The sequence below is a fragment of the Malus sylvestris genome, chromosome 16 (assembly GCF_916048215.2).
Source record: "Malus sylvestris chromosome 16, drMalSylv7.2, whole genome shotgun sequence".
NCBI classification, from domain to species: Eukaryota; Viridiplantae; Streptophyta; class Magnoliopsida; order Rosales; family Rosaceae; genus Malus; species Malus sylvestris.
The window spans coordinates 1235738-1262547 of NC_062275.1; the positions used below are offsets into that span (position 1 = coordinate 1235738).

Consider the following 26810-nt stretch of genomic DNA (forward strand, 5'->3'; position numbering starts at 1 on the left):
ATTCCTAACAAGAGTGTGAGGTGTTATGGAGTTTATGAGGAGTCCACTTATGAGAGAGAGTCCTCTTAACAGTTCTCGAAATAAGATTGATCTTTTTGGAATAATAATTATCATTAAAAGCTCTGTACTTATCTCCTTATTCTTAGTAATTATATAATGTTGGCCAATTAGCAGGTTTGCAACTTCTCCTTCATCTTTAATGAGTCCTCAACTATAGGGGCGGCCCAACTCTTGAATCGAATGCAATTCAATTATAAGAACTAGACTTGTTTAGAAGTGCGTTTAAAATTATTAGAAGTGCTTTTTAACTATGTATGGCAGAAAAAATTAGAAGCACTTATGGGTTCACAAAAACACTTGAAGTGCTTATCAAAATAAACATAAATAATCAATAATTTAATCGAGTTATTGTGTTTCTTGCCTAATACGTAGGCTTTGTGTTCATATTTGGATGCTGCTTGGAACCTTTATTCAATTGATTGGTTACTAATAGAAGAATGGATAAGGAGATGTATTCTAATTTCTAAATCCTGCAGCACAAAGATTGTTTTTCAACTTAAAATGGCAATTGCATTGCATGGCAGATTGCTTATCCCTCTGGGACTGCAGAGGAATGCCTCGGGTCGACGAGGGAAACGCATCTGAAAACATCTGCAGGAGTTGGGCGCTTGAAAACTTTCGAGAGCTGAATGAATTCGACTCATCACAAAGGAAGCTCATAACGTTTACAAGATTGTGAATAACAAAATGTAGATGAAAACTTAGAAATGTTGATCACAACGTATTTTACAATCAATCAGAAAGTAACTAAAATAAACCGAGGCAAATGACAAGGGAACTAGAACCCTTGACAGCCGTACTTACATGGACTTTTAACAGCGTAAACAAAACATAATCATTTGGGAAAACGCATGCTTCTGAATTTGTCAAGGAGGACGCCGCTTTGATCAGCCATAAGCAAAGAATTCCTCGTACGTGTTTTGTCCCTCTTGATCTGGATGAGCTTGTCGGAAACACACCACGGAAAGCTGAGGAAGTGATCCCTCTCCATTCCCTTGTTGCAGCGACCCCAGTAAACAGGATGATACGTAACATGGTACCAAGCTGATGCTTTCGCTGCACATACATCATCGGTATCAGTGCTGGAATCTGACTGCGTAGCATTGAACCAGATCCTAGCTTCCTTTTTCAGTGACCTTACGGCGTAATTAATTGACTCCAAGTCCTTTCTACTATCGAAAAATTTCGACACTGAAGTGATGTTCCCACTTAGTATATCTGCTTCAGTTTTGATGCCGTAATAATCCATCAAATTTCCCAGCTTGTAGTCATAGTCCTTTTTGTAGTTGATGGCATCATCGATGTAATCTTCAAATCCATCTACCTCCATGTCAGGATCATAGCACTTGCAAGCCACTCCCAAGGTGAACGATTTTATTGAACTTGAATCTGAATGTGATCCAAGCTCAACATTTTTCACCTGTCGGAAAAGCTTCCCAATCACACGTTTGGACTTATACGTAGGTTTGTCAACCTTTTCCATGAAATCCGGATATTGTTTGGCACGTAGAGAAGGCGGCACTTCCACTACCACGCCGGTTTTTGGGGCGTCGACGGCATTGGAACAGAGCTTTGCGAGTTTCATACATTGACCACTCATAGCCTTCTGTGGCTCTCTGTCTGCAAAGACGGTATGTGCATTCGAAATGATCCCCAACATGTCGTTCACTATGTAGTCTGTAAACGACTCTGCAACTTCCTGTAACAAACGCAACAGAACACCAAATGTTGAATGAATAAAGGCAGAAACACATTTGTACAATACGTTTTGAAGTAAGGATAGGTGGCTACATTGTACGTATTATATCGAGTAATACCTCCATTGTAACTTCATGTTCTAATTCAATAGGTCGTTCTGGGGTGTAATTCATCGGTCGAAATCTCTGAGGTGGAATTAGATCAGAGTCCCAACTAACAAAGTAGAAATCTCCATCTAAATCTCCTCCTGAGCATTCATCAGGATGTGGTCTAATTCAACGAGAACAAAAAAATAGTGAGTACGTACACAATTGGAGGCAACAAATTATTGCAAAACAGAGAAACATTAATATGCAGATGCAATGCAGAATAAATTTGTAATTTCATCAACTACAAGATTTGAGAAAGTTAACATACCTCTTTCCTTTTTGCGGGAAAACTACGCAATCCACCATATGGTGCAATGCCGGCACGTTCACCGCTGTAAGAACACGAACATCTCCGGGATGTAAACATGGGTTTCTAGCAACTACAACATTCCCGTCCACAATAAAATTGTCTTCGCTCGAAGTATTGTTGCTGTGAGTGCCAGTGGAGATCACGCGGTGAGAGCATTGCACAAATACCTGACCATATTCCAATGTTCCCGTTTCATCCAGACATCCCATCATTGTTCTTCCACTCGAAACAAATATCCTTGTTCTCGTCCGCAGTTCCGTGAGCTTGGATGCACAGTAGGCTTGTAGCATCAATGACAGAAATGGTTCTGCATCTGGCTTGTAACCACACAAAAGCATGTCCTTCAAAACGTCTGTGGCCTCCCCTTGAAATATTGTTTCGAGTGCTGCTTTTGCTCTTGAGGGATCAGTTAAAACGCCTTCCAGTTGATTCAAAGCCTGTCTTTGCTTCCTCTGAAAGACATGATCCGGGACTCCAAGGGTGGACAAAAGGGTGATGAGTTGACGATTGAGGAAACAAGGCTGGTACGTGCTCCATTTGAGAACGTCGAGTGCTGTGTTGTTGGATTGGTACTTGCACATGCTATCCCTCAGTGCCAATTTCTTTGACAATTTTGGATCAACTGCCACGACACCTTTGTAGCCACCTATACGAATTTGAAATGCTGATGGAGTAGAACTTCTTCCACACTTTCTTGCCACCCTTTCAGCAAAGTCAGCAGATATCTTCCCAATTCCATCAGAGAAACAATATTTGCCCCCATTCCTTTTGATTTCTACATCAGGAATGAATTCGATTTCATCCCTATCGACATTAAAAGTCTCCCTGGAAGAGCTGAAAGCCTGGCCCAACCTAGCACCATACTTCGCCACATTTCTGATGTTGCTAAAGTCCCCCATCCAGTTTCTGATGTCTTGTGCGGTGAGCTCACTTCTTGACGCAAACATCCACACCGAATGCTCGCGCAACTGACTTGATGAAAAGGCAAGAAACTCAAACTTCTTGTCACCAATGACAATGCCATTTCTTAGAGTAGAAAGTATCCTTTCATAAACTCTAGTCCTCCTTTCCTCTTCTGCTGAAGTGTTACATTTTGTGTGCAGACATAAATCTTTGGATCGTATCTTACTCAAGTCCTCATCCACAAAGGAAACACGAAGAAAATTATCAAGATCTTCAGGATATTTTCGTAGAACACGGTTCGAAAGATTTACCTCCGGACCACAAAAATAGACTTTAGATGGTGTGACTCGAACCCTGTGCACATATACCATCCCATCATCTAAAGAGATAGCAGGCGACTCTGGAATTCGCTTGCACGCCAGGTATTCTCTGTACTGCTGAAAAAGCCAACTGACGGGATCATAGCAGCGTGCTTTCAACCGAAACAGTTTATCCAGTGCACACTCTATGTATTCAATTCCTATTGTGCTAGGATCAACTAGCTTATAAAAATTAACATCAAGAGCTTGCCCCGGAACACATCCATGCTGAACCAAGGAATTTATCTTGAACAGGATTCTGTATGGCAAGGTAATGCCCACTGGTGGACCAACAATCGGAACATGATCTGAATTACATGAGAAAGTGGCACCTCTTTCCAGCGCGAAGCGTCCTTCAATTTCTTGGTAATGAAGAAAACTATCATGTAGATTTGGAAGCACAGAACCATACGGAAGTTCCAAACATACGGCAGAAGACTGGCCAATGCAGCACGATGGAGTGAAGTCAACTTCCCTCACCCAGTTTCTACCAGAAGCTTGCTTCAAAATCCGAGGGGCACCAAGTAACTAGCAAGAGAAAGAAAAAAGGGAGAGAAAAAAATCAGCCATTTTCCCCAAGTGCCACATTACATAGTAAATTATGGTATTTATAAGGAAGATGGCAGGTTGTTTCATGATATTCGACAGTTACTAGTAATCTTTCACACATGGTTTAATTTAACTTCTATATTAATCAACTTTTGAAACTTTGATCACTAGCTAAATTTAGAAGTTATAATCTTACATTTCATAGCAAAATCTAAAGCAATGATTCACAAATTTCAGCTGCATCATTGTACTAAAGAAATAGTAAAAACTGAGAAAATGTGACCGACAAACCTGGATTAGAAGATACTTCCTAAGCTGATCGCGCGTGCTATGTAGCTCCATCTGGCTAATACTTTCTGAGGAGACCTCGAGCTTGTATACAGCAGAATCATAAGAGAACGACAAGTAGGTATTCTTAAATTCTGTCCCGAACTTCACTTGAACATCCGGTGCTGTCCAAAGAACAGAAAACTGCTTCTCGGAAACCAGGCATCCGAAGTGCAGCTCTACAAGTTCCATGTTGTGTTCAAAGTTTTCAAAGTTATCAACCTTCCATTTCCTAGCCTTCAGATAAGAGCCCCCATACCACAGGCGACGGCCATCAGCTAATGGGATTATTATTTCAGCAGATTCTGCTTGTGTGAACTCAACTATGGCAGATGCTCTTGATTTTCCATCTTTCGGGGGACGAACCTTCACTTCAGAGACTGTTCCTTCTCCGGTGTATACCTCCAGAAACGCCTTCACTGCTTCTGGTGACTCGACGGAGGAAAATCCATACAACTGAATCGTAGTATTAACCATGTTGATATTGTTGATGGCAACTGCTGTTTCACAAGTACAAATTGAACTCAGTAACTATGAACTCATCACACTTTCTCAATGCATAAAATTACTTGAAATAGAATAAAATGATCAGTAATGCAGCAAATGAGAAAAGAGTAACGATATTTAGACGCACAAAATGATGCACTTGCCGACACAATCTATTAAAATGCAACGGATTTTGTATCTAAAGAGAATTATCGACGAGAAAAAGAGTGGTACCTTGAATTTGAAATATGTATGAGCACTGAGATTATTACCAACAAAATTATCGCTGCTGTTTTGTGAGGAGCAAAGCTAATGAAGCTCACATATATATATAGGTCCATCATATGCACTGTAACTAACTTGTAATTGCAGTTGTAGCAGAATAAAAGAAGAAACCTTGTGCTTGCAGTTGTAGCAGAATAAAAGAAGAAACCTTGCCACTCCAGTTATCCTAGGTACACACCTTCCTATCTGTCTTCCTGCCAGGCAAGAGATTTTTTAGTGTGCCTGGAACACGGAACGGAACACCACATGTCATTATACAATTAGAGGAAAGTTTTTTTTTATGCGTCTCTCCAATTCTATAATGACATGTGGTGTTCTGTTCCGCGTTCCGGACACACTAAAAAATCTCTCCTATTGTGAAGATTACGCCGCGTGGTGATGAGCCTCTATCGAATCTTATTGTGAAAAGTAGCAAGATCATGATGGTTTGGTTTGTTTGTTTAATCATAATTTATTTAAAGAAATGCTATAATTAAACCTTTTTATTTTTTAGTAAAGTGATAAAATTAGTGAGTTAAATAGTGAGTTATTAGAGAAAGGAGGATCGACAGGGATCGAACCCGCACCAAAAAGCATAGGCATAATTGTTTTCTAACACTATTTTTTTTATACACAACTACATTACCATTACATGTAACATTATTTGTGTTTTAATAAGTTTGAAATTCTTAGTTTTGTACTTAAAAGTTCAAAAATCAAATTGGTGTTATAGGGCGATTATATCTTAATTGAGCTCCTAATGACGAATTGAACAATATGACCAAGAACCTTCTGGAAGTTTTGGACCAATCCAAGGGTGAGCCCTGGGGACAAGTTTTGACCAAGAACCTTCTAGAATCTCACATGTGAGATGGGCAAATACCTCCCATGAAGGGTTATTTTTGGTCCTTGGCGAGCAAGGTTGAGAGAGCATATATGCTTTTGATTGAGAGAGCATATATCCTTGGCGAGCAAGGGTTTTTTTTTTTTTTTTTGGGTACTTTTTGGAAAGTCGGATCTTGCTCCGAAAGGAGTCAATAACCTACTTTGGAACTTCACCAATTCTATTCCTTGTACTTCAAAAAAGCAAGAAATGTGGATGTTGGTTAGGTTTGTTGGCTTTGAGCAATGTATATTCGTGTTCAAATTTCTCCTTTTTTATATTACGAGAAAAATTTATGTAGGGCTTAGTTTGCTACTGGACATTATTAAGTGACACTACAATTCACTCAAAAATTCACCATGTGGTAAATTTTAAGTATAATCTTTTTCTTTCTTTTATATTTAAATGTCGCACCTCTCCAAGAGCTTTGTCGACATGAGGTTGCTTGGACTTGTGACTTGAATCCAATTTTTAATTAAATAAAGCCCAAAATTATTTTAATTACCATGTTCAATAGGTCCAAATAAATAATCCAATATAATAAAAAAAAATTTAAGAAAAACTAATGAAATGAACTTGAAACTTTGAGTTTTAACAATAAGAACAAAATAAATGGTAAAATGAATAGTACCATGATTGACTTTTTAGCATAAAAATACGGTTTTTCATTAAAATGAACAGTACCAGAAGCTTTTCATTAAGATTTCCAAAAAATTAATCATATTTATCATCTATATAACAATACTAGAACTTATCATATGTGTGTGTGACATCTCAAGGTCTAACTAAAGCCGACAGTGAAATTTAAGGGACACCTAGTAGCATATCATGGTTACCCGGATTAGTAAAAGTATACGCGAACTAATCATGATACTCTTTCGAACCTTGATTGTAGTTAAGATGCAATTCAGTTCTTCTATATCCCAATCAAATACGCTTCAGTCGAAACAGAACAGGTACAATTTATTCCCTTAAAAATACAAAAGATAAATTATACAAAATTCCCCTCCAAATGGAAGGATATTCATGAAGAACCGATAAGCCTAATATGTTATTCTACCAAAACAAAAACACTGGCTGCCTGAATTTGCTCGATTTCATCTTGCACCCACATCCAGAAGACTAAAACAGAAACAACTCAAATCACTTCACCTCACCACTCAACTCTCAAATAGATTTATATGGCAAAACGTAGCCCTTGAAAGCAAAGTTAACTATATCAACATCTCGGCAATCTGAACAGCATTAAGTGCAGCTCCCTTGCGTATTTGATCACCGCATACAAATATATCCAACCTGCTTAGAGAAATGCCATGAGTGGCTTGCAAAAATATATACAATTAGAAAGCGAAAGATTAGCACTGTTGCCTTACCCATAGTTCCCTTCTTGGGATACATCACGACGGATTCTGCCTACTGCAACATCATCTTTGTTTGACACCTCCAATGGTGTAGGGAAGTTATTCGCTGTTCGGTCATCAATAACCACCAGCCCAGGAGCTTTCTTCAGAATTTCCCTTGCAGTGTCCTGGACAGTGAACAGATTTATAACTCTAAGGAGAGAGTGAAAAGATAGGCATCTTAACACCTTCAAGAATGTCTCATTATTTCACCATTTTGAGAGAGGACTGTAGAAGTCAAGCAAAACCAAATGCTACACCATAGTACTAACAATGTTAGGCCTAACTGAAAAATATTTAAGAAATGTGCTCGAAAGAAGTTAGAGAGAACGAAAGCATGGTGAGTCGGTGACTGAACTGAAGTTCACTTAACCAAACCATTACAAATAGGATACAAGGATAGCCTAAAATCACAAGAGAGACAAAAGAATCATCACAATGTTTAACCGAAGATTTGCAAGGTGAACATCATCGATGCAAGTATTGAGCAAGATAGAGTTCACCACTGAATTATAGCCTACATAAAATACAGCATTGTGGCATTACCTCATCAAGTTGGTTCTCAAATTGAAGATTTATACTCTCAGCATGCGCCCTCATGACAGGAACTCGTATACATGTCGCAGTTACCTTGACATCATTGTCACTCTGAGAAAATGGACATATACCTATGTTATTAACATCTGCGAACTTACAAGCTGCTTTCCAATTAAATTATTCTGACTGATAAAAGTAGTAAAGAAACTAACCCATATTTTTCGTGTCTCCTTGACTAGTTTCATTTCCTCTTCATTATATCCATTTGAAAGAACTGCCGAGTTGTGCGAAAACAAATTAAATGCGTACTGCAAAAGGCAAAAGACAAATGTACGGTTCAATGATGCTTCATGGAAAACAAATTTAATTTCCACTGCAAACTTGAACAATTCACAACAAATAGACAGACCTGCCGCGAAAATATCTTAGTGGTTGGTGGCTTCCCATCCAGTACCTAATACAGAAATCAAATTATATTACTACAATCGAAAACTGAAAAAATACAACCACGAACAACGAGAGAGATGAAGTAAAACGAAACCTCCTGAGTTTGCAGCTCAAGCTCTCTCATGGCAGCAGCACCAGCTCCACTAGCAGCCTGATACGTACTAACAACCATTCGCTTTACCTGAAAACGGATTCATAAATCATAACCCAATGTAACTAAAATAAATTTCACAAAACCCCATTTTAAGAATTCACATTTAAAATCCAGATACAGCACCAAAGCAACCAACTTTTGTAGCTCCAAAAAACAAACTCAAGAAAATTGGATTTCAAAACAAACCCGAAAACATGCACAAAAATCTCATAACAACAACAAGAAAGCAAACAACTTTATAGCTCCACAACCAAATGCAAGAAATACCCATTTCCCAAACCTTAGAGTGGCGATGGAGAGGGGTGACAGCCATTAAACAAATAATGGTGGAGCAATTAGGGTTAGCAATGAGCGCCCCCTTTCCGTTTCCAACCTTGATACCCTCCATAGCCTCCGGATTGACTTCAGGGACCACAAGCGGCACGTCGTTCTGCATCCGGAAAGCAGAGCTATTATCAACGACAATGGTGCCGCGCTCTACGGCAACGGGACCGAACTCTTTGCTGATTGACCCGCCGGCGCTGAAGAGGGCGATTTCGACGCCGTCAAAGCTGTCGTGGGTGAGCTCCTCAACGACGTAGTTTTCGCCGAGGAACTTCAAGTTCTGACCCGCGGAGCGCTTGGAGGCAAGCATCTTGATTGAGCGGAAAGGGAAGTCGCGGTCTTGGAGGACAGAGAGGAACTCCTGACCGACGGCACCGGTAACGCCGACCACCGCAACTGATGGGCCGGTCTCTTGGAGAGACATTCGAACTGTGAATGGGCCGGGTCGTGACTTGGACACGGAGACCCGGGACCGGCCGGAGAGGGGAGTCTTGAGGAGGAGGCCGTTGTGATGGTGGGTGAAAGTGGACATTTTGGAGAATCTGGTTGGAGCCGAGGAGAAACTAGTGGTGGCGGCGGCGGCGGCGGAATGGGGTTTTGAGTTTTGCAAACCTTGGTTATATACTGTGGTCTTTGTGACTGTTGAACTTGAAATAGCACGTGGGATTTTAGCATGTGGGATTCTCCATAGAATCTTTATTACCTTACCGTTTAATATAAATTTATGTGCTAACGTTATAAAACATTATGCTAAAAGTATGAGGTAACAGAGAGTTCAACATTATTCTTACTAAATTTGTTCAACAATCACCTAAAAGTACAATTTTTTATTGCAACGATTAGATAAATTTATAGGAAGACTAATGAAAAATTATTGAAAACTTTGGATTTTAACGATAAGAAGAATATAAATAGTACAATGAATAGTATCAAGATTGATTTTTTAGTGTAAAAATATGATTTTTTGTTAAAATGAACAGTACCGAAACATTTCGTTAAAGTTCTTTAAATTTATTCATACTGTCGTTAATTATTTTTACCACTCCATACATTTCTCTTTATTTTAGAATAGTGCGTGTTTATCATTTCTCTTATATTATCTATCTTATTATATTTAGTCATGTGATAAGAGAGATGAAGATAGAAATATATGTCATGAATATATAAGCAATGTCGTCCAACTTAAAAGTATAAGATAAATTACTCAGGAACGAAGCATTAGAAGGAACAAATTACTTTCACGTCTAGCGGATTAACAGTACAAAGTCTGCCTAGAAGATCAGACTGCGAGAGCATCCTCAATCTTGATGCAGATGTAGAATCAATCCTCCACCGGTGCCAGTACAACATCTTGGAGAAGTACAAGCTCTGCTCGTCCGCCATACTCTTCTGGCAAGGTTTCTTCGCCGATTTCCTTTCTGAAGTTTTTTGTTCCTTCCTCATTGCTCACAATCACAATCTGCAGTCACAATCGCAAACAATGAAACCCAATTCGTAATATACCAACATCCAGATTGTTGCACCAGCTTGATTCCATAGAGGTACCAAAAAAGAGTTGGACAAGACATACCTTCTCTTGCGTTGCCTTCTCGAGGAAGCAAGAAATCATCCTCCAGACACTAACAAAAAACCATGGCATGCTTAAGATGAACAACTTCGCTAATCGCTCGGGGTAGTAAGACTGTACATTTAAACGAAAACAAAGTGATTAAGCAACAGTTCATGTATAGCGAGGAAATGCTCTCGCTAGACCAGGGGGGTTCTTCTAGCACATGTTTTTCTTAATAAAATAGCACCACAATCTTCACGGAGGGGTTCTATCACATTTGCACCAGAAGTTTGAAGTTGTCAAAAATGTTAAAATCACCTGCAGAAATTGAAATCCGGTGATAAACCCTCGCGCATCAACATTTTTGTATGAAAGTTGTTGCAAATCAAGAATGACGATCATCTTTTCGTTTCCAATTTCTTTTCCCCTGAAAGAGCTAGACAAGCAAAACGAAAAACAAAATGTTGAGACATCCTGATTGATCTATGTAGAAAAGTTGAATGTATTCAAATTTAAGAGAGATAAAAACTCATTCATTACATGAAGTTAAACCATCTTCCATCCAACAAGGGGTTTGAGGTTTACAGCAACTACAGAAAACACACATCTAACGTCTAATTCTCCTATTAACAACTTCATAGAATTGGCATTGCGACTTTGCAAGAACATGTATATTGTTATACCTGACATTTCTCGACCGAAAGAAGCATGGGCACTATTCTATTTATGTGTCCAGTGTTTTCATAAGCCCTATCATGTACTGGCTCTAAAGATTCATGACACTGCGTACGACATGTATTCTTTACACATCCGATCATGCCTTCCATAAACCTCATGCGAAGGCAGCTGCTTATGCTTTCGGTGTTTTGAATATAGACATTTCAAATTGAGAGGTATCTTGTAATTGCTTTGAATGGACTTTTCAAGAACTCATCAAAAGGGTAACCTTCTGATGATTTGAATTGACATTTCAATACATTGCGTTTTAAGCAGCTCAAATCCACAACCAGCCGATAAATTCAGCAATGTATGTATTACATCAAATGTACTCTAGAGTTTTCGACCATGCATATGTTTTGAATACGACATTTCAATAGTAGCTAAGTTGAGAGGTACCTTGCAATTGTTTTGTCAAGCAGATGAACCACGAATTCTGCAACAAGAGACGAACTAAAGTGAATCCATAATTCACGAATTACTTTACGCTAACCAACTAGCCTAACCCACATTTGCACTCGCCAATACCGCTTTATATTTGAACTTCTCTCCAATTGCATTTTAAAGAGTGATATAATTACCAAGATTTGATGAAACAATAGAAAATTAGACAGATATAATTACTCTTGAATTGGAGCTGGTCCTTGGAAGGACAATGCTTGCTTGCTTTCACAACCATCACAGGGTACCCGTCCTTGGACAAACCCTGCAAGAAGATCTTTCTGTCTGCCAATTGATCCTTCACTTCGGCATCTGAAACGAACCCATTCGGAACAAACGAGGCCCTCCATTTGTGCCACTGAACAAACATTTTTGCTGCTTTGTCCGGGTCCATTGATCTCGCAATCAAGAACCTCATGAGAGTTGGGTCTCCAAACTTCTGCCAACAAAACAACCATGGATTAATATGAAGTACAAAAGTGAATGATTAATATTATACACTTGTATGAGAAAGCATTGCAATTTGCTCTTACCTCAGTGGAAGATCCAAGCTTTTGCACTGATTTCTTCATCTCAGCCAGAGCAAAATCTTGGGTTTTCTCCATTTTTTGGTTTCTGGGTCCGAGAGTTGCTTTGTTTCTGGGATTTTACAAGGAAGAAGAAATGATTTGGAGAGAGAGTGTCGCGTTGACGAAAGGGCGGGAGAAGTAAAGAACGGAGAAATGGGACAATGCTGGTTTGTCGCTAGTGACTCTGAGTTCGTACAAGCATCTCCACTCTTTTGATTCTCCTGGAAATTTGGAAGAACAGTATAAAAAATTTAAATTGATTTGATAATTTAACAGCCATAAAGGTTGGGAAGAGGATCCAGCTCAGGATGTGATCTTCCTGATCAGCTCATTTGGATTATTCAAACTTAATTTAACAGTTATAATTATTATAACTTTTAGAGGATCCCCTGTTTAGAGCTGTTGGATTAAATTTGAATAGTCCAGATGAGCTGAAGGATCTCCATCCTGAGCTTAGGAGATGATCATCTTCCAAGTTGGACTGTCATTGCCATTGACGACCCGCTGTATTTTGTTTTTTAATATATTTATCTTTTCTTGCGTTACAATTTATAGGAGGAAAGTAATTTTTATAAACTTGTCTTAGCTTCTCACAAACTTTTTTTATTTGTGGTTAGTGGGCTAAATAAATTGAATGGAATTAACGGCGAAGATTAAACATAGTTGTTTAAAAAGCAAAAAAGTGTATCTAAAATACGAAATAGACAATTCAAATGTAAAATGGAACACATTACTCTACCCAACATGACTAATTTTATGTATGTGTTTCTCCTATTTACCTCACCGGACTCAACCCATCTAGTTTATAAAAATTACTCAAATATTTTAAATTATTTATTCATGTAATTCTTCCAATTCTCGTTATTGTTTTCAATCGCAAGTCTCATCATGTTTTACTTAAAAAAATAAAAAAAAAAATAAATAAATATATATATATTATTAAAGGGGGGGGGGGGGGGGGTAGGATTCGAAATTGGAAACGAAGGGCAACGATGACATAGCATATGATTTTTTAATGTGAAGATCACATAGGTCGATATTATTATGAAGCATGACACATGCTTATGGTGCCATGCCGATATTGGACACCCCTCTCAAACACATGGTCTCTCACCACCCACGCCTGAAAAAAATATTAATTAAATAGCTATCATCATGCATAGTCGTGGGTTGAAAATAAAAATAATAAAAACAAGATCACGTTGACAGTGACTTAAGTGAATGAGGATCCTCTTTTTGAGAATACATCTTCAAATCATGTTCGTTCATCGTATATCGTGCGGTCAGTTTTCGTCGAGTATTATTTATATTTAATTTAAAATAAAAGTATTTAAAATAATTTAGAGGATCCTCCTCGGACTTAAGTTAATTCTTCACCAAACTTTCCTTTATATCATTGACAGTGGTGGAGCCAACATGAGATCATTGGTTCTTGACCTTAACAACTTTAAAAACTCTACGTATATTTGTATGTGTATTAAATTTGACCCTATAAACAGTTAGTATAAACTAAATTACAACATTCTCCTCTTACTCTCTCTTGTGTGCAACTCTATTGTGCGCACCAAATGTTCAATGAAATGTCTTAGTTGACAAGTCTTGAGTCTTTAATATTACTCCACATTTTCCTATACCGATTCTTGACAAGCCTTTAAAGACCACAGTAGCTGTTGGCATATATGCTGTCATAAGCCAGAAATCGACAAGTTCCTAGCAGGTGCTTGACGAAATGGTCTAGTGAAGTTTTTTTAAGTCAAAATCTTGAACCATTATTTGAAAATTCTAACTCTGCCACTAATCATTGATCATGCAAAAACCACATGGGTTGGGTGGTCTCTCCTCTCAAAAATTCTACTGGTGTATGACGTTTTACCGAAAGAATGTATGGATACACACTCAAAGATTCAACAAACAAGAATCCCAATGGATACTATACTATACACGGGTGCATACTTCAACGAAGGATAAAACGACGGAGTGACAGAAGAATCGTAACCTTTGAGGCGGGATGAGTTATACATCCGGCAAGCGGCCGGTGAAGAATGCAAGCTAAGCTAAAATGTTTGAACCAAACTAAATTTACAAGATTGGGCAACTGATTTTAAGGCACGAGTCATATTCCAACATAACTAGATCCAAACAACTACACAATCATGTTTGGCAAGATGCCAATCATCAAACTGGAAGAAACCAATTCGACTGTTGGAGTCTGACACAACTTATTTTCCTCCGGACCGATACCGATACTCCCCCACATTTGTCCTCAATTTTTCAAGAGTCTCGGATGCAAGAGGCCGCTCTGCACCTGAGTCCGGTGCAGGCACGTCAATTAGATCTAAACGTAGAAATAAGACACATACTTCAACTGCAATCTCTACTGAACATTTTGATAATGTGAAACAATCTGTACGCGTCATGGAAATCAAGAGACATCGGCTAACCACAAAATATACGCCTGTTGCAAATAAAAATGAGAATTAGATTACGACATCTACAAGCTTGTGGTTCTCGGATAATAGAATCAACGAACAAAGAACTACTAGTAGCTAAAACATAGACATGCGATCGAGCACACGCTATTTTGCAAATGTTGCTAATATAGAGCGTAATAAAAATAAAATAATACCAGACGGTAGTTACCTAATCAGTGAAAGGACTCATGAAATCACTTGAACAATATTGCTGCAATATTGGGATGCCTAGTTTTTCGTTATCCACATAATCCACAATTGGCTCCTGCTTGACTAGGGCACCACTGTTCTCCACCTGGATTCTTCCACGGTTCAAGTTGCTCATTTGCGATTCAAAATCATCCACTGCAAATCGACTTGGAATGCAAGTCTCTTTACCAACAAATCCAAGATTCCTAAGGGGTCCCTGATCAAGCATTTCCCCTGATTTATCAACATAAAAACCCTGGCTGTTTGACGTATTATGCAAAACCCCCGGCAACTCTCTGGAATCACTAAATGTCGCAGCTGAATTCTGGTAACTGGTGCTATTGTTGTCAGTATTAAGTATGCAAGAAGTGGGAGAAATAGAACCTGGGGCAGAGTACCCACCAAGCGTGGTGGTAATTTTAAGATTTCCAGTTGGTATATGTCCAATATTCAAGGAATTATTAGATTGATCCGAGAGCAGACTGTAATCAATAACAGTAGACTTGTTAAAGCTACTACTCTGATTGAAAGAAGCAGGACTATTTCCAGCCTGGAAACCAGTTGATGATTGAGAGGGGACCACAAGGCAAGATGGCTGCACATTAAACGAACGGCAAGGTTCGATTAGTGCAGACTGCTGCTGCATTCGATCATGTTGCCTTTGCTCCTGCTGCACAACGCCCATCAAGAAGCTACTATTCTGAACACTTGACCCTCCATGATAGTTGCTGGGTGCCACTGTACTACGATTATTAGACCTCCATTGTCCAAATCCTGGAGATACATCCTCAGCAGAAATGACGGGTTGTGGAAACTGTTTGGAAACATTTGATTGGCTTTTTATAAAAGGCTGCACAAATGGCACACCATGTTCAACAGGGGGATGCTTGGCTCCTTGTAGGGATGCATGTAGAAGAGCAGGCTGATCCATTGCTGGCACGAGGTTCCCTGCAGGTTGACCTAAAAGCTCAGCTTGCAGGGCGGCTAGTGTTTGTGGAGGAATTTGTCCAGAGGTAGCCAAAGCTTGGAAGTCAAATCTACTAAGCGACCCCAACTTCCCATTTGAGTCTGCGGGACCACAAAAAGCATTTGCAATCCCACTTTGTTGTTGAGCTACTCCATTTAATCTCTTCAAATATAACCTGAATTTCTGCACAACCACTCAATTCTTTCATGTAAATAATTCTCTTAGGAAAATAAATGAAGAGCTCAAGTCAATTGTATGCCTATAAAAAGATCAAGTCGGAATGTAAATGAAAGATAGAGAAAACGCAATTCTATATTTCATTTTGAAAAGAAGATGTGCCCATCCCGTCAGTATTAGACCCATGTGCATATGGAAAATATTACTGTTCTCATAATTCAAGTTAGGTTTTTAAAGTAAACTGATGATTTTGAATCAAGCATAATGCATAATTGTAGTTACAGTACTAATAATCACATATTATTTTATGCGTTGAATTCTTAAATGCTTCTGTTTTATGTGTCATTCTTGTCAGTGACAAAGACAACAATATGAAATCAAGCAAAGCTATCTGATCAATAGGAGGGGAAGCACCATGCCTGCAGATGGCTAGCAACATTTTCTCGAGTTAAACCGGGTACATTCATCATTTCAAGAATTCTCTTTGGTACAGCCTCTGAAATATAACCAAAAGTTATGATCAGTAACAGAAAGCCAGATTGAGCAGTCACATTATGATGTCAACGAACATAAACCGGGTACACCTTCCTATAATATGTATATATGTAATATAATCAAAATAAAAAGTAAAAATTTAAAGATCATACTATCAAGCCCAAGCTGGTTCACAGCAGTGACAAATTGCTGATGGAGTTCTACTGACCATACTACACGAGGTTTCTTCGATGTAGACATATCATCGTTTTCTGTATCACCATCATCATCTTCTTTAGCATTGATCCTCTTCTTCTGACCTTTCAATGAAACTTCTGATCCTTCGTTAACAGAAGATGTGTATTCAATATCATTGTTTCCTCGTTTATGTGGATCATTATCTTCCAAGCTCCCAGAATGTTCAAGTTCTTTACTTCCATTCCATTTTTTCCTAACAACATGCTGCCAAATATTCTTGAGTTCTGCCTCACGTACAGGCTTAATTAAAAAATCACAGGCCCCATGTCTAATTCCTCTCATAACAACGCTTGTTCTCCCATCAGCAGACATCACTGAACAATACACCATCATGTTAATACACATAAGGCATAATTCTACTACCATTGAAGTAATTAAAATTAATATACTCACTGATAACAGGAAGGTCCATTTCCAGACCAATGTGTTCCAGGAGTTTAAATCCATCCATATCAGGCATATGGACATCACTCAGTACCACATCAAAACAATCTTTCCTCTCTCGTAGAAGATTCAAAGCAACAGTAGCCTCGGAACAGGTGGTAACTGCCAGCAAAAATAAACAAAAGGATAAAGAAAATAACAAAAGTCACTTTACTCTGCTCCTACATTACATAATTCAGCTATCCCGACATTGTTTGCTTGTTAAATACACAATGAACAGCAATTCCACAAGCTGGCCTAAATAAATAGGTTTACCGTGATTTCCCAATATAATAAATCAAGCACAAAAGCTTTCTAATTATATTAACGAACCAACAGAACCATGAGAACAATTAAAACAGGTCAAGTTGACTCGTCGGAAAGGTAATAATTCAAGTAACGAAGAAGGGTATGCTTAATGGCTACTTAAACACCTACTGCTTACCTCGTTTCAATTCTCAAATTCCTCATTTAGCATTTGAGACAGAGACTCACAGACTAATTAATCCAGCTGCTTAGAATCTCCATATAAAAATTACAGGGTTAATATATAAATATATGTTCAATTTCATATAGATTAGCTCTGCAACTGATCCATATCCAATACAGACCTGAAACAGTCCTCAATATTTGAGATAATAACTTGTTTTTTCTACACAGCAAGCATCAGTAGCACAGTCCACGACCAATTCACACTAATAACAAGCTCAAATCAACTAAACGCAAATAAAGCATAAGCATAACCAATCACTGAGGTCCTAGCTAGAAGATCAACGGCATACCCTGGTAGAGACACCGGAGGAGCATCAGCTCAAGAATCCTCAAGCACGTTGTGTCGTCGTCGACCACTAGAACCCTCAAGCCTGCCGGAAACCGATCAGGAACTGCCATTTCAACGGCAGACGGTGACAAAACACCACCACCACCTTTACACGAACCGTAACTACTCGCAGTAGTGCTCACGCTGGACTGCGCCACTCTCTGCAAAGCAGCCATGGCCACCAAAAACCACCACCACCACAACGACGCAAAATACACACACCTACCGACTATCAAACCCTAATTTCCCATTTCAAAGGACTAGAATTTCCATTTGCAGCGATTCCGGAGGGCGAAAGTGGAGCCAAATGGAGGGAGATCCGCGAGGGGAAACCTTAGAATTGGGGATTAGGGTTTCGAAAAACGATCAGACAGAACGAATCAGACAAATTGAGAGAGAGAAAATGGTCAATTGCCGTCTGAATCGTGAAGATTTGATTACTAGCGACGAGCAGAGGGAGAGTAGGGTTTATATAAATTTTGGGGGTGAGGAATGAGGATAACGCGTGGCCGAGGAAAAAAAAAACGTTTTAATTTTTTAATTTTTTAATTTTTTAATTATTTAATTATTGAATGATTGATTTTGTTTGTAATACAAGAGAAATAATTGAAGTCGGGGTAGTTAACGAGTGAGTCAGAGATGGAGAGAGGTTGTCGGGCCTGTGGGGTCCAGCCCGCAGTGCTACCTTCGCGTGCGTCTTTGCGGCCGTGAAAAACCGCCGGCTGTGTCATTTCCAGTTACACGTCCGATGGTAAATTTTATATTTAATTACGACCGTTTGATGGGATCTATGGTGCTTAGATGGTAAATTGGCTATTTTTCAAAAGTTTAGGTCCTTATTTTTAGAAAAATTTGCATCTTAAGCTAGAATATCAAATAACGAAAAAAACAAAATTAATGCACTATTACATTAAGATCATCTCCAACCATTAGGCTAAAAGTCAAACTTTTTAGCCCAAAAACAGTTTTTCTGCTCCAACACTTCTGGCTTAAAATTTTAGCTCAAAATTATTAAAAAATTAACTTAGGCTATTTTGTTTCTTAAATAAATTTTTTTAAAATAAATATGTAAACTATCGTAAATTAATTTTATGAACATTTTAATATACAAATATTTAAATTCCGATAAATATTGAAAAATCACTAAATTTTCCATAAGGCAAGCCTTCAACTTTCACAAATCTTTCAACCCTGGGCTAATTTTCAATTCACCAACCGTTCAACACCAAATTTTCAATTCACCAAATACATAGGTATTTATAGAGTTTTTTGGTGAATTTTGAGTTAAATAATTTAATTTTTTTTAATTATTTTAGCCGTTGGATTTAAATTTGGACCGTTATATTTTTTTTATCATTATATTTGATTATATTCCATCTCAGCCGTTGGATTCAATGTATTTTAAAATAACATATTCTAAAAAAATGAAATATGAATCTAGACGTTGGATCAACCAATGGTCTTTAAAGCCCAGCCTTGGATGTGAATTATTGCTGTTGGGAATAATTAGGTGGCTGACACACGGCCTGACAACGGGGCCCACCCTGTCGGGAAACCCTTGCAAGCCCACCGCATGGGGCGCGTTGGCGTGTGGGCAAGCTGAGACTGGGCCAAGCGCCAGTGAGTCCACTCGCATGGGGGGTATGTGGCCCAGCTTTAGCATTTGGCTTTTAGCCCAATGTTTTAGCTTGGGTTGGGTGGTGTTTGGGGGGGGGCAATAAATGAGGAAATTTGGCTTTTAACCCATTGTTGGAGATGGTCTAAGAAGGACTTCATTTTCTAGTTGCATAAAAAACGATTGTGTACGTCGGTTTAATCACATATACAAAAAGTAAAAAGAAACACCACAGACTTTAATTGTCAAACCATACCGTAAATATCAAAAAGTATATCTTCCACCATGAGTCTAGCTTAAATCTACTAAAGTAGAATATAGTTATGTAAAATTAAATACAAATAATCCACAATTAACATTTACATAAATTTGTCCCCAAAAAGAAACCATGGAAGCAATTACCATCTATGGTCAATACTTAATTTGTTTACAAGAACTGCTAAATAATAAATCAGCTAGAACAATGCTAAAAAAAAGGACAAGCTGATGATAAATTTATGACAGTCCACCATTCTGAAGGTAAGAAGATCCACCGAAGCAATTTTTGGTTTTTTTTTTTTTTTTCCAAATTGTTTTAAGCATTTTGATTTAACTATTGTAATCCAAGTATCCAACGATAAGCATTGATTGTGGGGCAAGAAATGTAGCTAAAAAATGAAAACAAATATTAAAATAAGTGAAAACAAATATTATGAAATCGTGGCAATGTGAGTTTGGACCGACAAGTGTTAGTGACCCAATTGAATTCGACGTTTGGGATTGAGGACTTGTGAGTTGGACGACAGGCAAGGTTAAAAGTCACGCCTCTGATTTGCTTCGGAGTCGTACTCATCGAAACGACATGCACAGCAGCCTTTTTTATGGTCTTCGGCTTGTGACCCACATTGATCTGGGCCTCTTGCTATTTACTCCCTAGAATTTCAATGTGAGTTGGCCCACATTAATAGCATAAATTATCCAAACTTAAACGTGAATATCATAAACTATAGATGCGTTTATATAAACGACACGTAGTTTAATTACTATTACGGAGTACAAAAAAGCACTAGCATCAACACCTTACTAAATACAGAAACTACCAAAAGTAAAATGTAGCACATTAGGCAGAGTACATTATCAATATGGGCCTCGGTGAAATACCTTTATGAATAAAATAACGTGGAACAAAACTTCGAGATAGGAAAAAGAGAGTGTTCTGCATGCTTAAACTTCAAAAGAGCGGTATCCAAATATAATCTTTTGGTCTGTTAACAATCAATCCGACATGGCATTATTTATTGTACAATATCATCAATAAAACAAATTATAGAGAAAAAATATCGAGCAAGAAAAATTTCGATAAGACGGTCTAACTAGAACATTTCTTGCACAAATGACCAATGTGGTGTCAAATGAGACCGAACTACTTGAAATATTTTATTAGACTTATCAAATAGAAGTAGTTACAGATGATGTGGTCCGACAACTGTACTTTAATTTCCTCTTATTAAATTGGTATACGATAATTAATTGCACCCACACTCGTCTGCTTGTGCGCACACACATGGAAATCCACGTTATTATGATGAAGCATTTCCAATTGGGAAGATGGACTCCGGCGCTCCCCTGGTCTCCTCCCCGCCCAAATTACAATTTTCTCCAAACGCAACCACCAACTCTCCTCCTCTTCCGAAGCCGCATATAGCAGATATTTCAGTAGCTCTGCCTCTAAATCCTTGAATGTGAATGTCTTGAGACCAAGGGTGTAGAGTACTCGATTCGCCGCCCGATGCAGAGCTCTCAGATACGACGATGATGACGGTGGTGAAGATGACGAGGGTGTTGAGTACGGACATAATAAGGAGATAGCAGTGTTGGAATTATATAGTCAGTGTGAGAGGAGAAGCACTTACTGTGCATGCAATGGTTGATGACCAGGACGTGGAAGTGCTTATCTTCAAGGTCTGACTAGCTACAGGGCCGTCTCTGAGATTTCAAGGTCCTGTCTAAAATTTATAAAATGGCCCTTTGTAAGATAGTTTTTATTTTTAAAAAGTAGGACAATATTTTGGTATTATAAAATAATAACATAAATCAAAACAACATTTATGACTCACTATAAGTTTACAAATGTCATTAAATAAGTAAAAAGAGTTATAAATATAATCTTCACTAAATAATAATAAAAAAAACAGTTCAATCTTTAGCAACCAAATAAAGAAAAAAAAAAGCTTAAAAAACTCTAAGTTTAAAGTTTCACTTGAATATATAGCATTATTATACAATAAAATTGAAAAGAAAATCGTTAAGGTGTTGTTATTGGCTCTCCTATTATCTCATTGTGCACTCCAAATTTTTTTATATAGAAAGAAAAAAAAAATTACACTTATAAAAAGTACACTATAAGATTTTAAAGTGCTAATAAAAGTATTTTTAATATATAACATTATTACATATAAATATAAGATACCAAAAAAATTTTGGGAGCCCTGTGCGATTGCACTTTTCGCTTCCCTCAACGTTGCCTCTGACTAGCTAGCTACTTGTTTGTTGATTTTCTCCTTTTTCTACTTCTGTTTTTAACGTAGGAGTGCTTATCTCCAAGCGTTTTTCCAAGTGCTTCTTTAAAAACGGAGATTCAAATACAACTTAGAAGCACTTTTTAACTTTTTTCACCAAACATTCACATGAACACTTTAAGTTACTTAAAAGCATTTTTAGCTGTTTTGAAAAATAGCTTTCAAACATGACTTATAATATTGTTATTGATTCATGGGATTCTCTTCGAGCTTGAGTTGTGCGACTTCACCGGACCCATCAAAGGGCATTCTTCCAGCAAGGGCAGTTATCAACCGATAAATCGAACCGGACCAAATTGAAAAGTCGGTTTTGGAAGGTTTTGCTTGAACCAATGCCGGTTGAAAAACCGAATCGGACCAATTATATGAACTCAACCGATATTGACACATAACTCTAATTGGTCTCGTAATCTTCATCTACATTTTCGACCTCGTCATCAACTTTTTATTATTATTAAAACAACAATGTTGTTTTCACTACAACATTGTTATCATGAAAAAAACATTATTGAGAATATTGAACAAGAAAAAACTAAAGATACAGTGAATTAGAGGGGAAATAAATTCATACCCTAACAAAAAGTACAAAACTATTAGAAACAAAAAATTAATGAAGACTACTCCTATGAGAAACGAAATTTGGAAGACTCGTAAGATTATGAGCAAAAGCAGCAACTGCACACGGCGAAAAAAAAAGCCTACCAATAAACTCTAACATGATCAACACTATAATTTGCCAAGCTATCTGTCAACTGATTTCCTTAAGATAAATGTGAGAAAACCAAACAAAGTCGGTACTGCAAGTTGTTTTTTTTTTCTTTTTGTTTTTTGTAAGAATCGTATTGTGTCCACCTTTGTATGCTTGTATGTTTAATGTTAAAGCAAAAACTATCACTTAGTAATACAGTCTTGGAAGTGAGATGTCTTAGGTTCGAATCTCGTGGATGGTGAATTTGATACCTAATTAGATTGCCTATTGTGTGGCTTAACCGAATTCTCTCTTCCTTTAGTGTAAAAATATCGATGTATTCAACATAAAAATTTAAAGCAAAAACTAGTAAGTCTCTGAACCAACGGTTAAAATGAAAGCGCCTGGATGATTTCAGAGAGATCAGGAGACATCTGAATCCCAACCCATGCCCTTTAACGGACATTTGCGATCTGACCGTAGGATGCGCAAGATATTTGGCACCGCCAAATCATACCGGGACCCCCAATACTCAAAACGGGACGAAAATATCTTCTACAGCAAACCTATGACGTGGAAGCTATAGCGTGGGAAGTTAGGGTAGATATTTCCGAGAAAATATCCGCTGGCCACGTGTTGCCCACTCCCCGTTCTTGTCTACCCTCCAATCTCATTCAAACTACAGCACTGCCACCCTCCATGTGATTCGGCAATCGTACTTATTTTGTTTGGTACCCGGCTCCATGTGATGATGGCATTTTGGAAATATTAAGAAACTGTTACGGGCACTTCCGTCAGAAAAATTTCAGAATTGAAGCTATAAATTAAAATAAAACGAGATATTTTGATTAGACGCACACCAAATATACCAAACAAACGCAGAGACGCTGAGAGCTTGAAGGAATGGCTATGGCGAACAAATACGAAGAAGAGGAGGAGGAGGAGGTGCAGAGCTTTGGAAAGCGGCTGAAATGGAGCAGATACGAGGAGCCTCTGGAGGGGGAGGAGGAAGAAGAGGAGGAGGAGGAGGAGGATGAGAGCCAGCTCGCTCTGAAGCCGTGGACGACGGCGTTCCCAATGAGGCCGGCGTCGTTTGTGGTGTCGGATGCTCTGGAGCCCGACAGTCCTATCATTTACGTCAACAAAGTCTTTGAGACCTTCACCGGCTATTGTGCCCACGAGGTCCTCGGCCGAAACTGGTAGCGATTTCTGATTTCAGTTTCTTTTTTCCCCTTTTGCTAATTTCTGCAAGAGTTGATTTTTAGTGTTTGTTTAAGAGAATTTGGGGAAATAAGTGAATTTTTTTATATATTTTATATGTAATTACATAATGATGAACAAAAATGATGAAAATTGAAATGTTGTTTCAAAGTCAAAACTTTTTGTTTCATGATGATGCGATTTAATTTTAATTTTTTTTGTTTGCCGAAGAAATTGCGTTGAATTTCTTGTGTATTTTGGGGTTAATTGAGTTCGTTTCAAACGCCGAATTCGATAACCATTTTATGGTATCAGTAATTCTGCAGTTTTCTGCAAAATCCCCTTTCTAAAATTTGAACTTTGAAGAGAGCTGTAATGTGTTAATTTTGACCTAATTCTTTGAGTTAGGTGTCTCCCTAGCAGTACCCCTGTTGTTATGATAGTTAACCGGAGAACTTGAAACGTATATCGAAGATATTGGGAGACATTGTTCGAAGTTTCTGGAGCTGATTAACGTTGTCTGTTGTTATGCTTGGATATTGTGACACAGAACCGAGTGCAATAGCGTTCTACGATTCATATAGCCGACCCCACTTAGTGGGAAAAGGCTTTGTTGTTGTTGTTGTTATGTTTTCATATGCATATCTGTCACATGATAATCTGTTGTACTGGTAACTGTTTCAAAATTTGTATTAACGAATCAAACGTCCTCTTTTCGTTTCAGTCGATTCCTGCAATATAGGGACCCTCATGCTCAAAGGCGGCATCCTCTTGTAGATCCAGTTGTGGTTTCGGAGATTCGAAGGTGTCTCGAGGAAGGAGTTGAGTTTCACGGAGAGCTTCTTAATTTCAGTAAGGATGGAACTCCCTTGGTGAATAGACTAAGACTGAAACCTATACACGATGATAACGGAACCGTCACTCACATCATAGGCATTCAAGTATTTTCTGAAGCAAAAATAGATCTCAACAGTGTATCATATCCAGTTTACAAACAGACATGCAATCAACAGTCTGATCAATCTGGTAAATATCCTCTCATCAGTGGACAAACACCTTTCACCCAGTATCACGATATATGCGGGATTCTTCAGCTCTCTGATGAAGTTTTGGCTCACAACATTTTGTCACGCTTGACTCCGAGGGATGTGGCATCCATTGGGTCTGTGTGCAGAAGAATCCGCCAACTGACAAAAAATGAGCATGTGAGGAAGATGGTATGCCAAAATGCATGGGGAAGAGAAGTCACCGGTACATTGGAACTCATGACTAATAAGTTAGGGTGGGGGCGTCTGGCTAGGGAACTGACAACCCTTGAGGCCGTTTCTTGGAGGAAATTTACGGTTGGAGGTGCCGTGGAGCCTTCAAGATGCAATTTTGGTGCTTGTGCTGTAGGAAACCGACTTGTGCTATTTGGAGGTGAAGGAGTTGATATGCAGCCAATGAACGACACATTTGTTCTCAATCTTGATGCTGCCAATCCTGAGTGGTGTCGAGTAAGTGTGAAATCGTCGCCACCAGGGCGTTGGGGCCACACCCTTTCATGGTTGAATGGTTCTTGGTTGGTTGTATTTGGAGGCTGTGGGCGGGAAGGATTGCTCAATGATGTGTTCGTTCTTGACTTGGATGCCAAGCAGCCAACGTGGAAAGAAGTTTTTGGTGGAACTCCCCCTCCTCCTAGATCCTGGCACAGCTCTTGCACATTAGAAGGATCGAAATTGGTTGTGTCGGGTGGATGCACGGATGCTGGGGTCCTTCTTAGTGACACGTACTTACTGGATCTGGCAACAGACAACCCAAGATGGAGAGAGATTCCAACTTCATGGGCTCCTCCTTCTAGGTTGGGGCATTCCCTCTCTGTTTATGGTCGGTCAAAGATTCTCATGTTTGGTGGACTGGCCAACAGTGGGCACTTGCGGTTACGATCAGGGGAGACTTACACCATCGATTTGGAAGATGAAAACCCCCAGTGGAGGCAACTGGAGTGTAATGCGTTCACCAGCATGGGCAGCCAGAGTGCAGTGGTTCCCCCTCCCAGACTTGACCATGTTGCAGTCAGCATGCCTTGCGGAAGGATTATAATATTTGGTGGTTCAATCGCGGGGCTGCATTCTCCTTCTCAGCTTTTCCTCTTGGATCCTTCGGAAGAGAAACCATCATGGAGGATTCTCAACGTTCCGGGGCAACCACCTAAATTTGCTTGGGGCCATAGCACTTGCGTGGTCGGAGGAACGAGGGTCCTGGTATTGGGTGGGCACACAGGTGAAGAGTGGATACTTAATGACTTGTATGAGTTGCGCTTAGCAAGCAAGCAGGATTCAGACCACTGATGAAATTATTTCGAGTTGGGCCAGCCACACAATGCAGAGCTAGCAGAATTACATGATTTTTTTCCGTTCCAAGTAGTGAGTTTCTTGCTCGGTAACTATTTGCTTCATTTCGTATTAAGGTTGGGTATTTTGGAGTATGTATGTATTTTTCGTGTTTAGATTTGTACCGCAATGTATAAAGATAACGTCTTTAAAGATGTTGGGGTGCACTCGCGGAAACTTGATGGTCAAGTAATAAGTCGAACTACGGCAGCCTTGACGTTGGACGGCACCCCGTAGGTACCAACTTTTAGGAGATTACCATTGTGCGTTCATGGAGGCTCATAGAGGTAGACCTCCTTTTGAATCTACAAGTGTGTGCTGTCGATGGGGTCGTGCATTAGTTGCATCCAAACAACAACTAAAATAGTGGCATTCGATCTCGGACACGAGATTCAGATCAGGCATCCCAGTTCCGACTAACCATGCCGAGGAAATTTTAGATGTGGATGGATGTCTAGCTCTAACGAATCGG

The 26810-nt window shown here is 38.9% G+C and overlaps 5 protein-coding genes across 6 annotated transcripts; 1 reads left to right on the forward strand and 4 right to left on the reverse strand.

Moving 5' to 3' along the window:
• Positions 1–733: 733 nt before the first annotated feature.
• Positions 734–5166, reverse strand: LOC126608566 (probable RNA-dependent RNA polymerase 1). The gene is made up of 5 exons (XM_050276515.1): positions 5076–5166; positions 4320–4855; positions 2176–4007; positions 1878–2028; positions 734–1759 (listed from the first exon to the last, which is right to left on the reverse strand). Exons 2-5 carry the CDS (start codon positions 4830–4832, stop codon positions 896–898), a joined length of 3360 nt encoding a protein of 1119 aa, XP_050132472.1. The 5' UTR covers positions 4833–4855; positions 5076–5166; the 3' UTR covers positions 734–895.
• Positions 5167–6933: 1767 nt separating this feature from the next.
• On the reverse strand, positions 6934–9446 carry LOC126608746 (uncharacterized). The gene is made up of 7 exons (XM_050276748.1): positions 8807–9446; positions 8467–8553; positions 8335–8379; positions 8138–8233; positions 7935–8036; positions 7362–7516; positions 6934–7284 (listed from the first exon to the last, which is right to left on the reverse strand). The coding sequence occupies exons 1-7, from the start codon at positions 9380–9382 to the stop codon at positions 7203–7205; spliced, it is 1143 nt and encodes a 380-aa protein (XP_050132705.1). The 5' UTR covers positions 9383–9446; the 3' UTR covers positions 6934–7202.
• Positions 9447–9985: 539 nt separating this feature from the next.
• On the reverse strand, positions 9986–12400 carry LOC126606574 (SEC14 cytosolic factor-like). 2 transcript variants are annotated; one of them, XM_050273975.1, is made up of 6 exons: positions 12091–12400; positions 11741–11993; positions 11516–11552; positions 10718–10835; positions 10421–10531; positions 9986–10309 (listed from the first exon to the last, which is right to left on the reverse strand). In XM_050273975.1, exons 1-6 carry the CDS (start codon positions 12160–12162, stop codon positions 10172–10174), a joined length of 729 nt encoding a protein of 242 aa, XP_050129932.1. In that variant the 5' UTR covers positions 12163–12400; the 3' UTR covers positions 9986–10171. The 2 variants fall into 2 exon arrangements, with proteins under 2 accessions (XP_050129932.1, XP_050129931.1); XM_050273974.1 differs by having other exon boundaries at positions 11741–11996; positions 12091–12387.
• A 1704-nt stretch (positions 12401–14104) lies between these two features.
• On the reverse strand, positions 14105–18394 carry LOC126607683 (two-component response regulator ORR21-like). Its single transcript, XM_050275368.1, has 6 exons — positions 17868–18394; positions 17056–17208; positions 16578–16976; positions 16350–16426; positions 14767–15936; positions 14105–14581 (listed from the first exon to the last, which is right to left on the reverse strand). The coding sequence occupies exons 1-5, from the start codon at positions 18079–18081 to the stop codon at positions 14767–14769; spliced, it is 2013 nt and encodes a 670-aa protein (XP_050131325.1). The 5' UTR covers positions 18082–18394; the 3' UTR covers positions 14105–14581.
• A 5207-nt stretch (positions 18395–23601) lies between these two features.
• LOC126607019 (adagio protein 3) lies at positions 23602–26493 on the forward strand. Its single transcript, XM_050274433.1, has 2 exons — positions 23602–23965; positions 24691–26493. The coding sequence occupies exons 1-2, from the start codon at positions 23670–23672 to the stop codon at positions 26294–26296; spliced, it is 1902 nt and encodes a 633-aa protein (XP_050130390.1). The 5' UTR covers positions 23602–23669; the 3' UTR covers positions 26297–26493.
• The last annotated feature ends 317 nt before the right edge of the window (positions 26494–26810 follow it).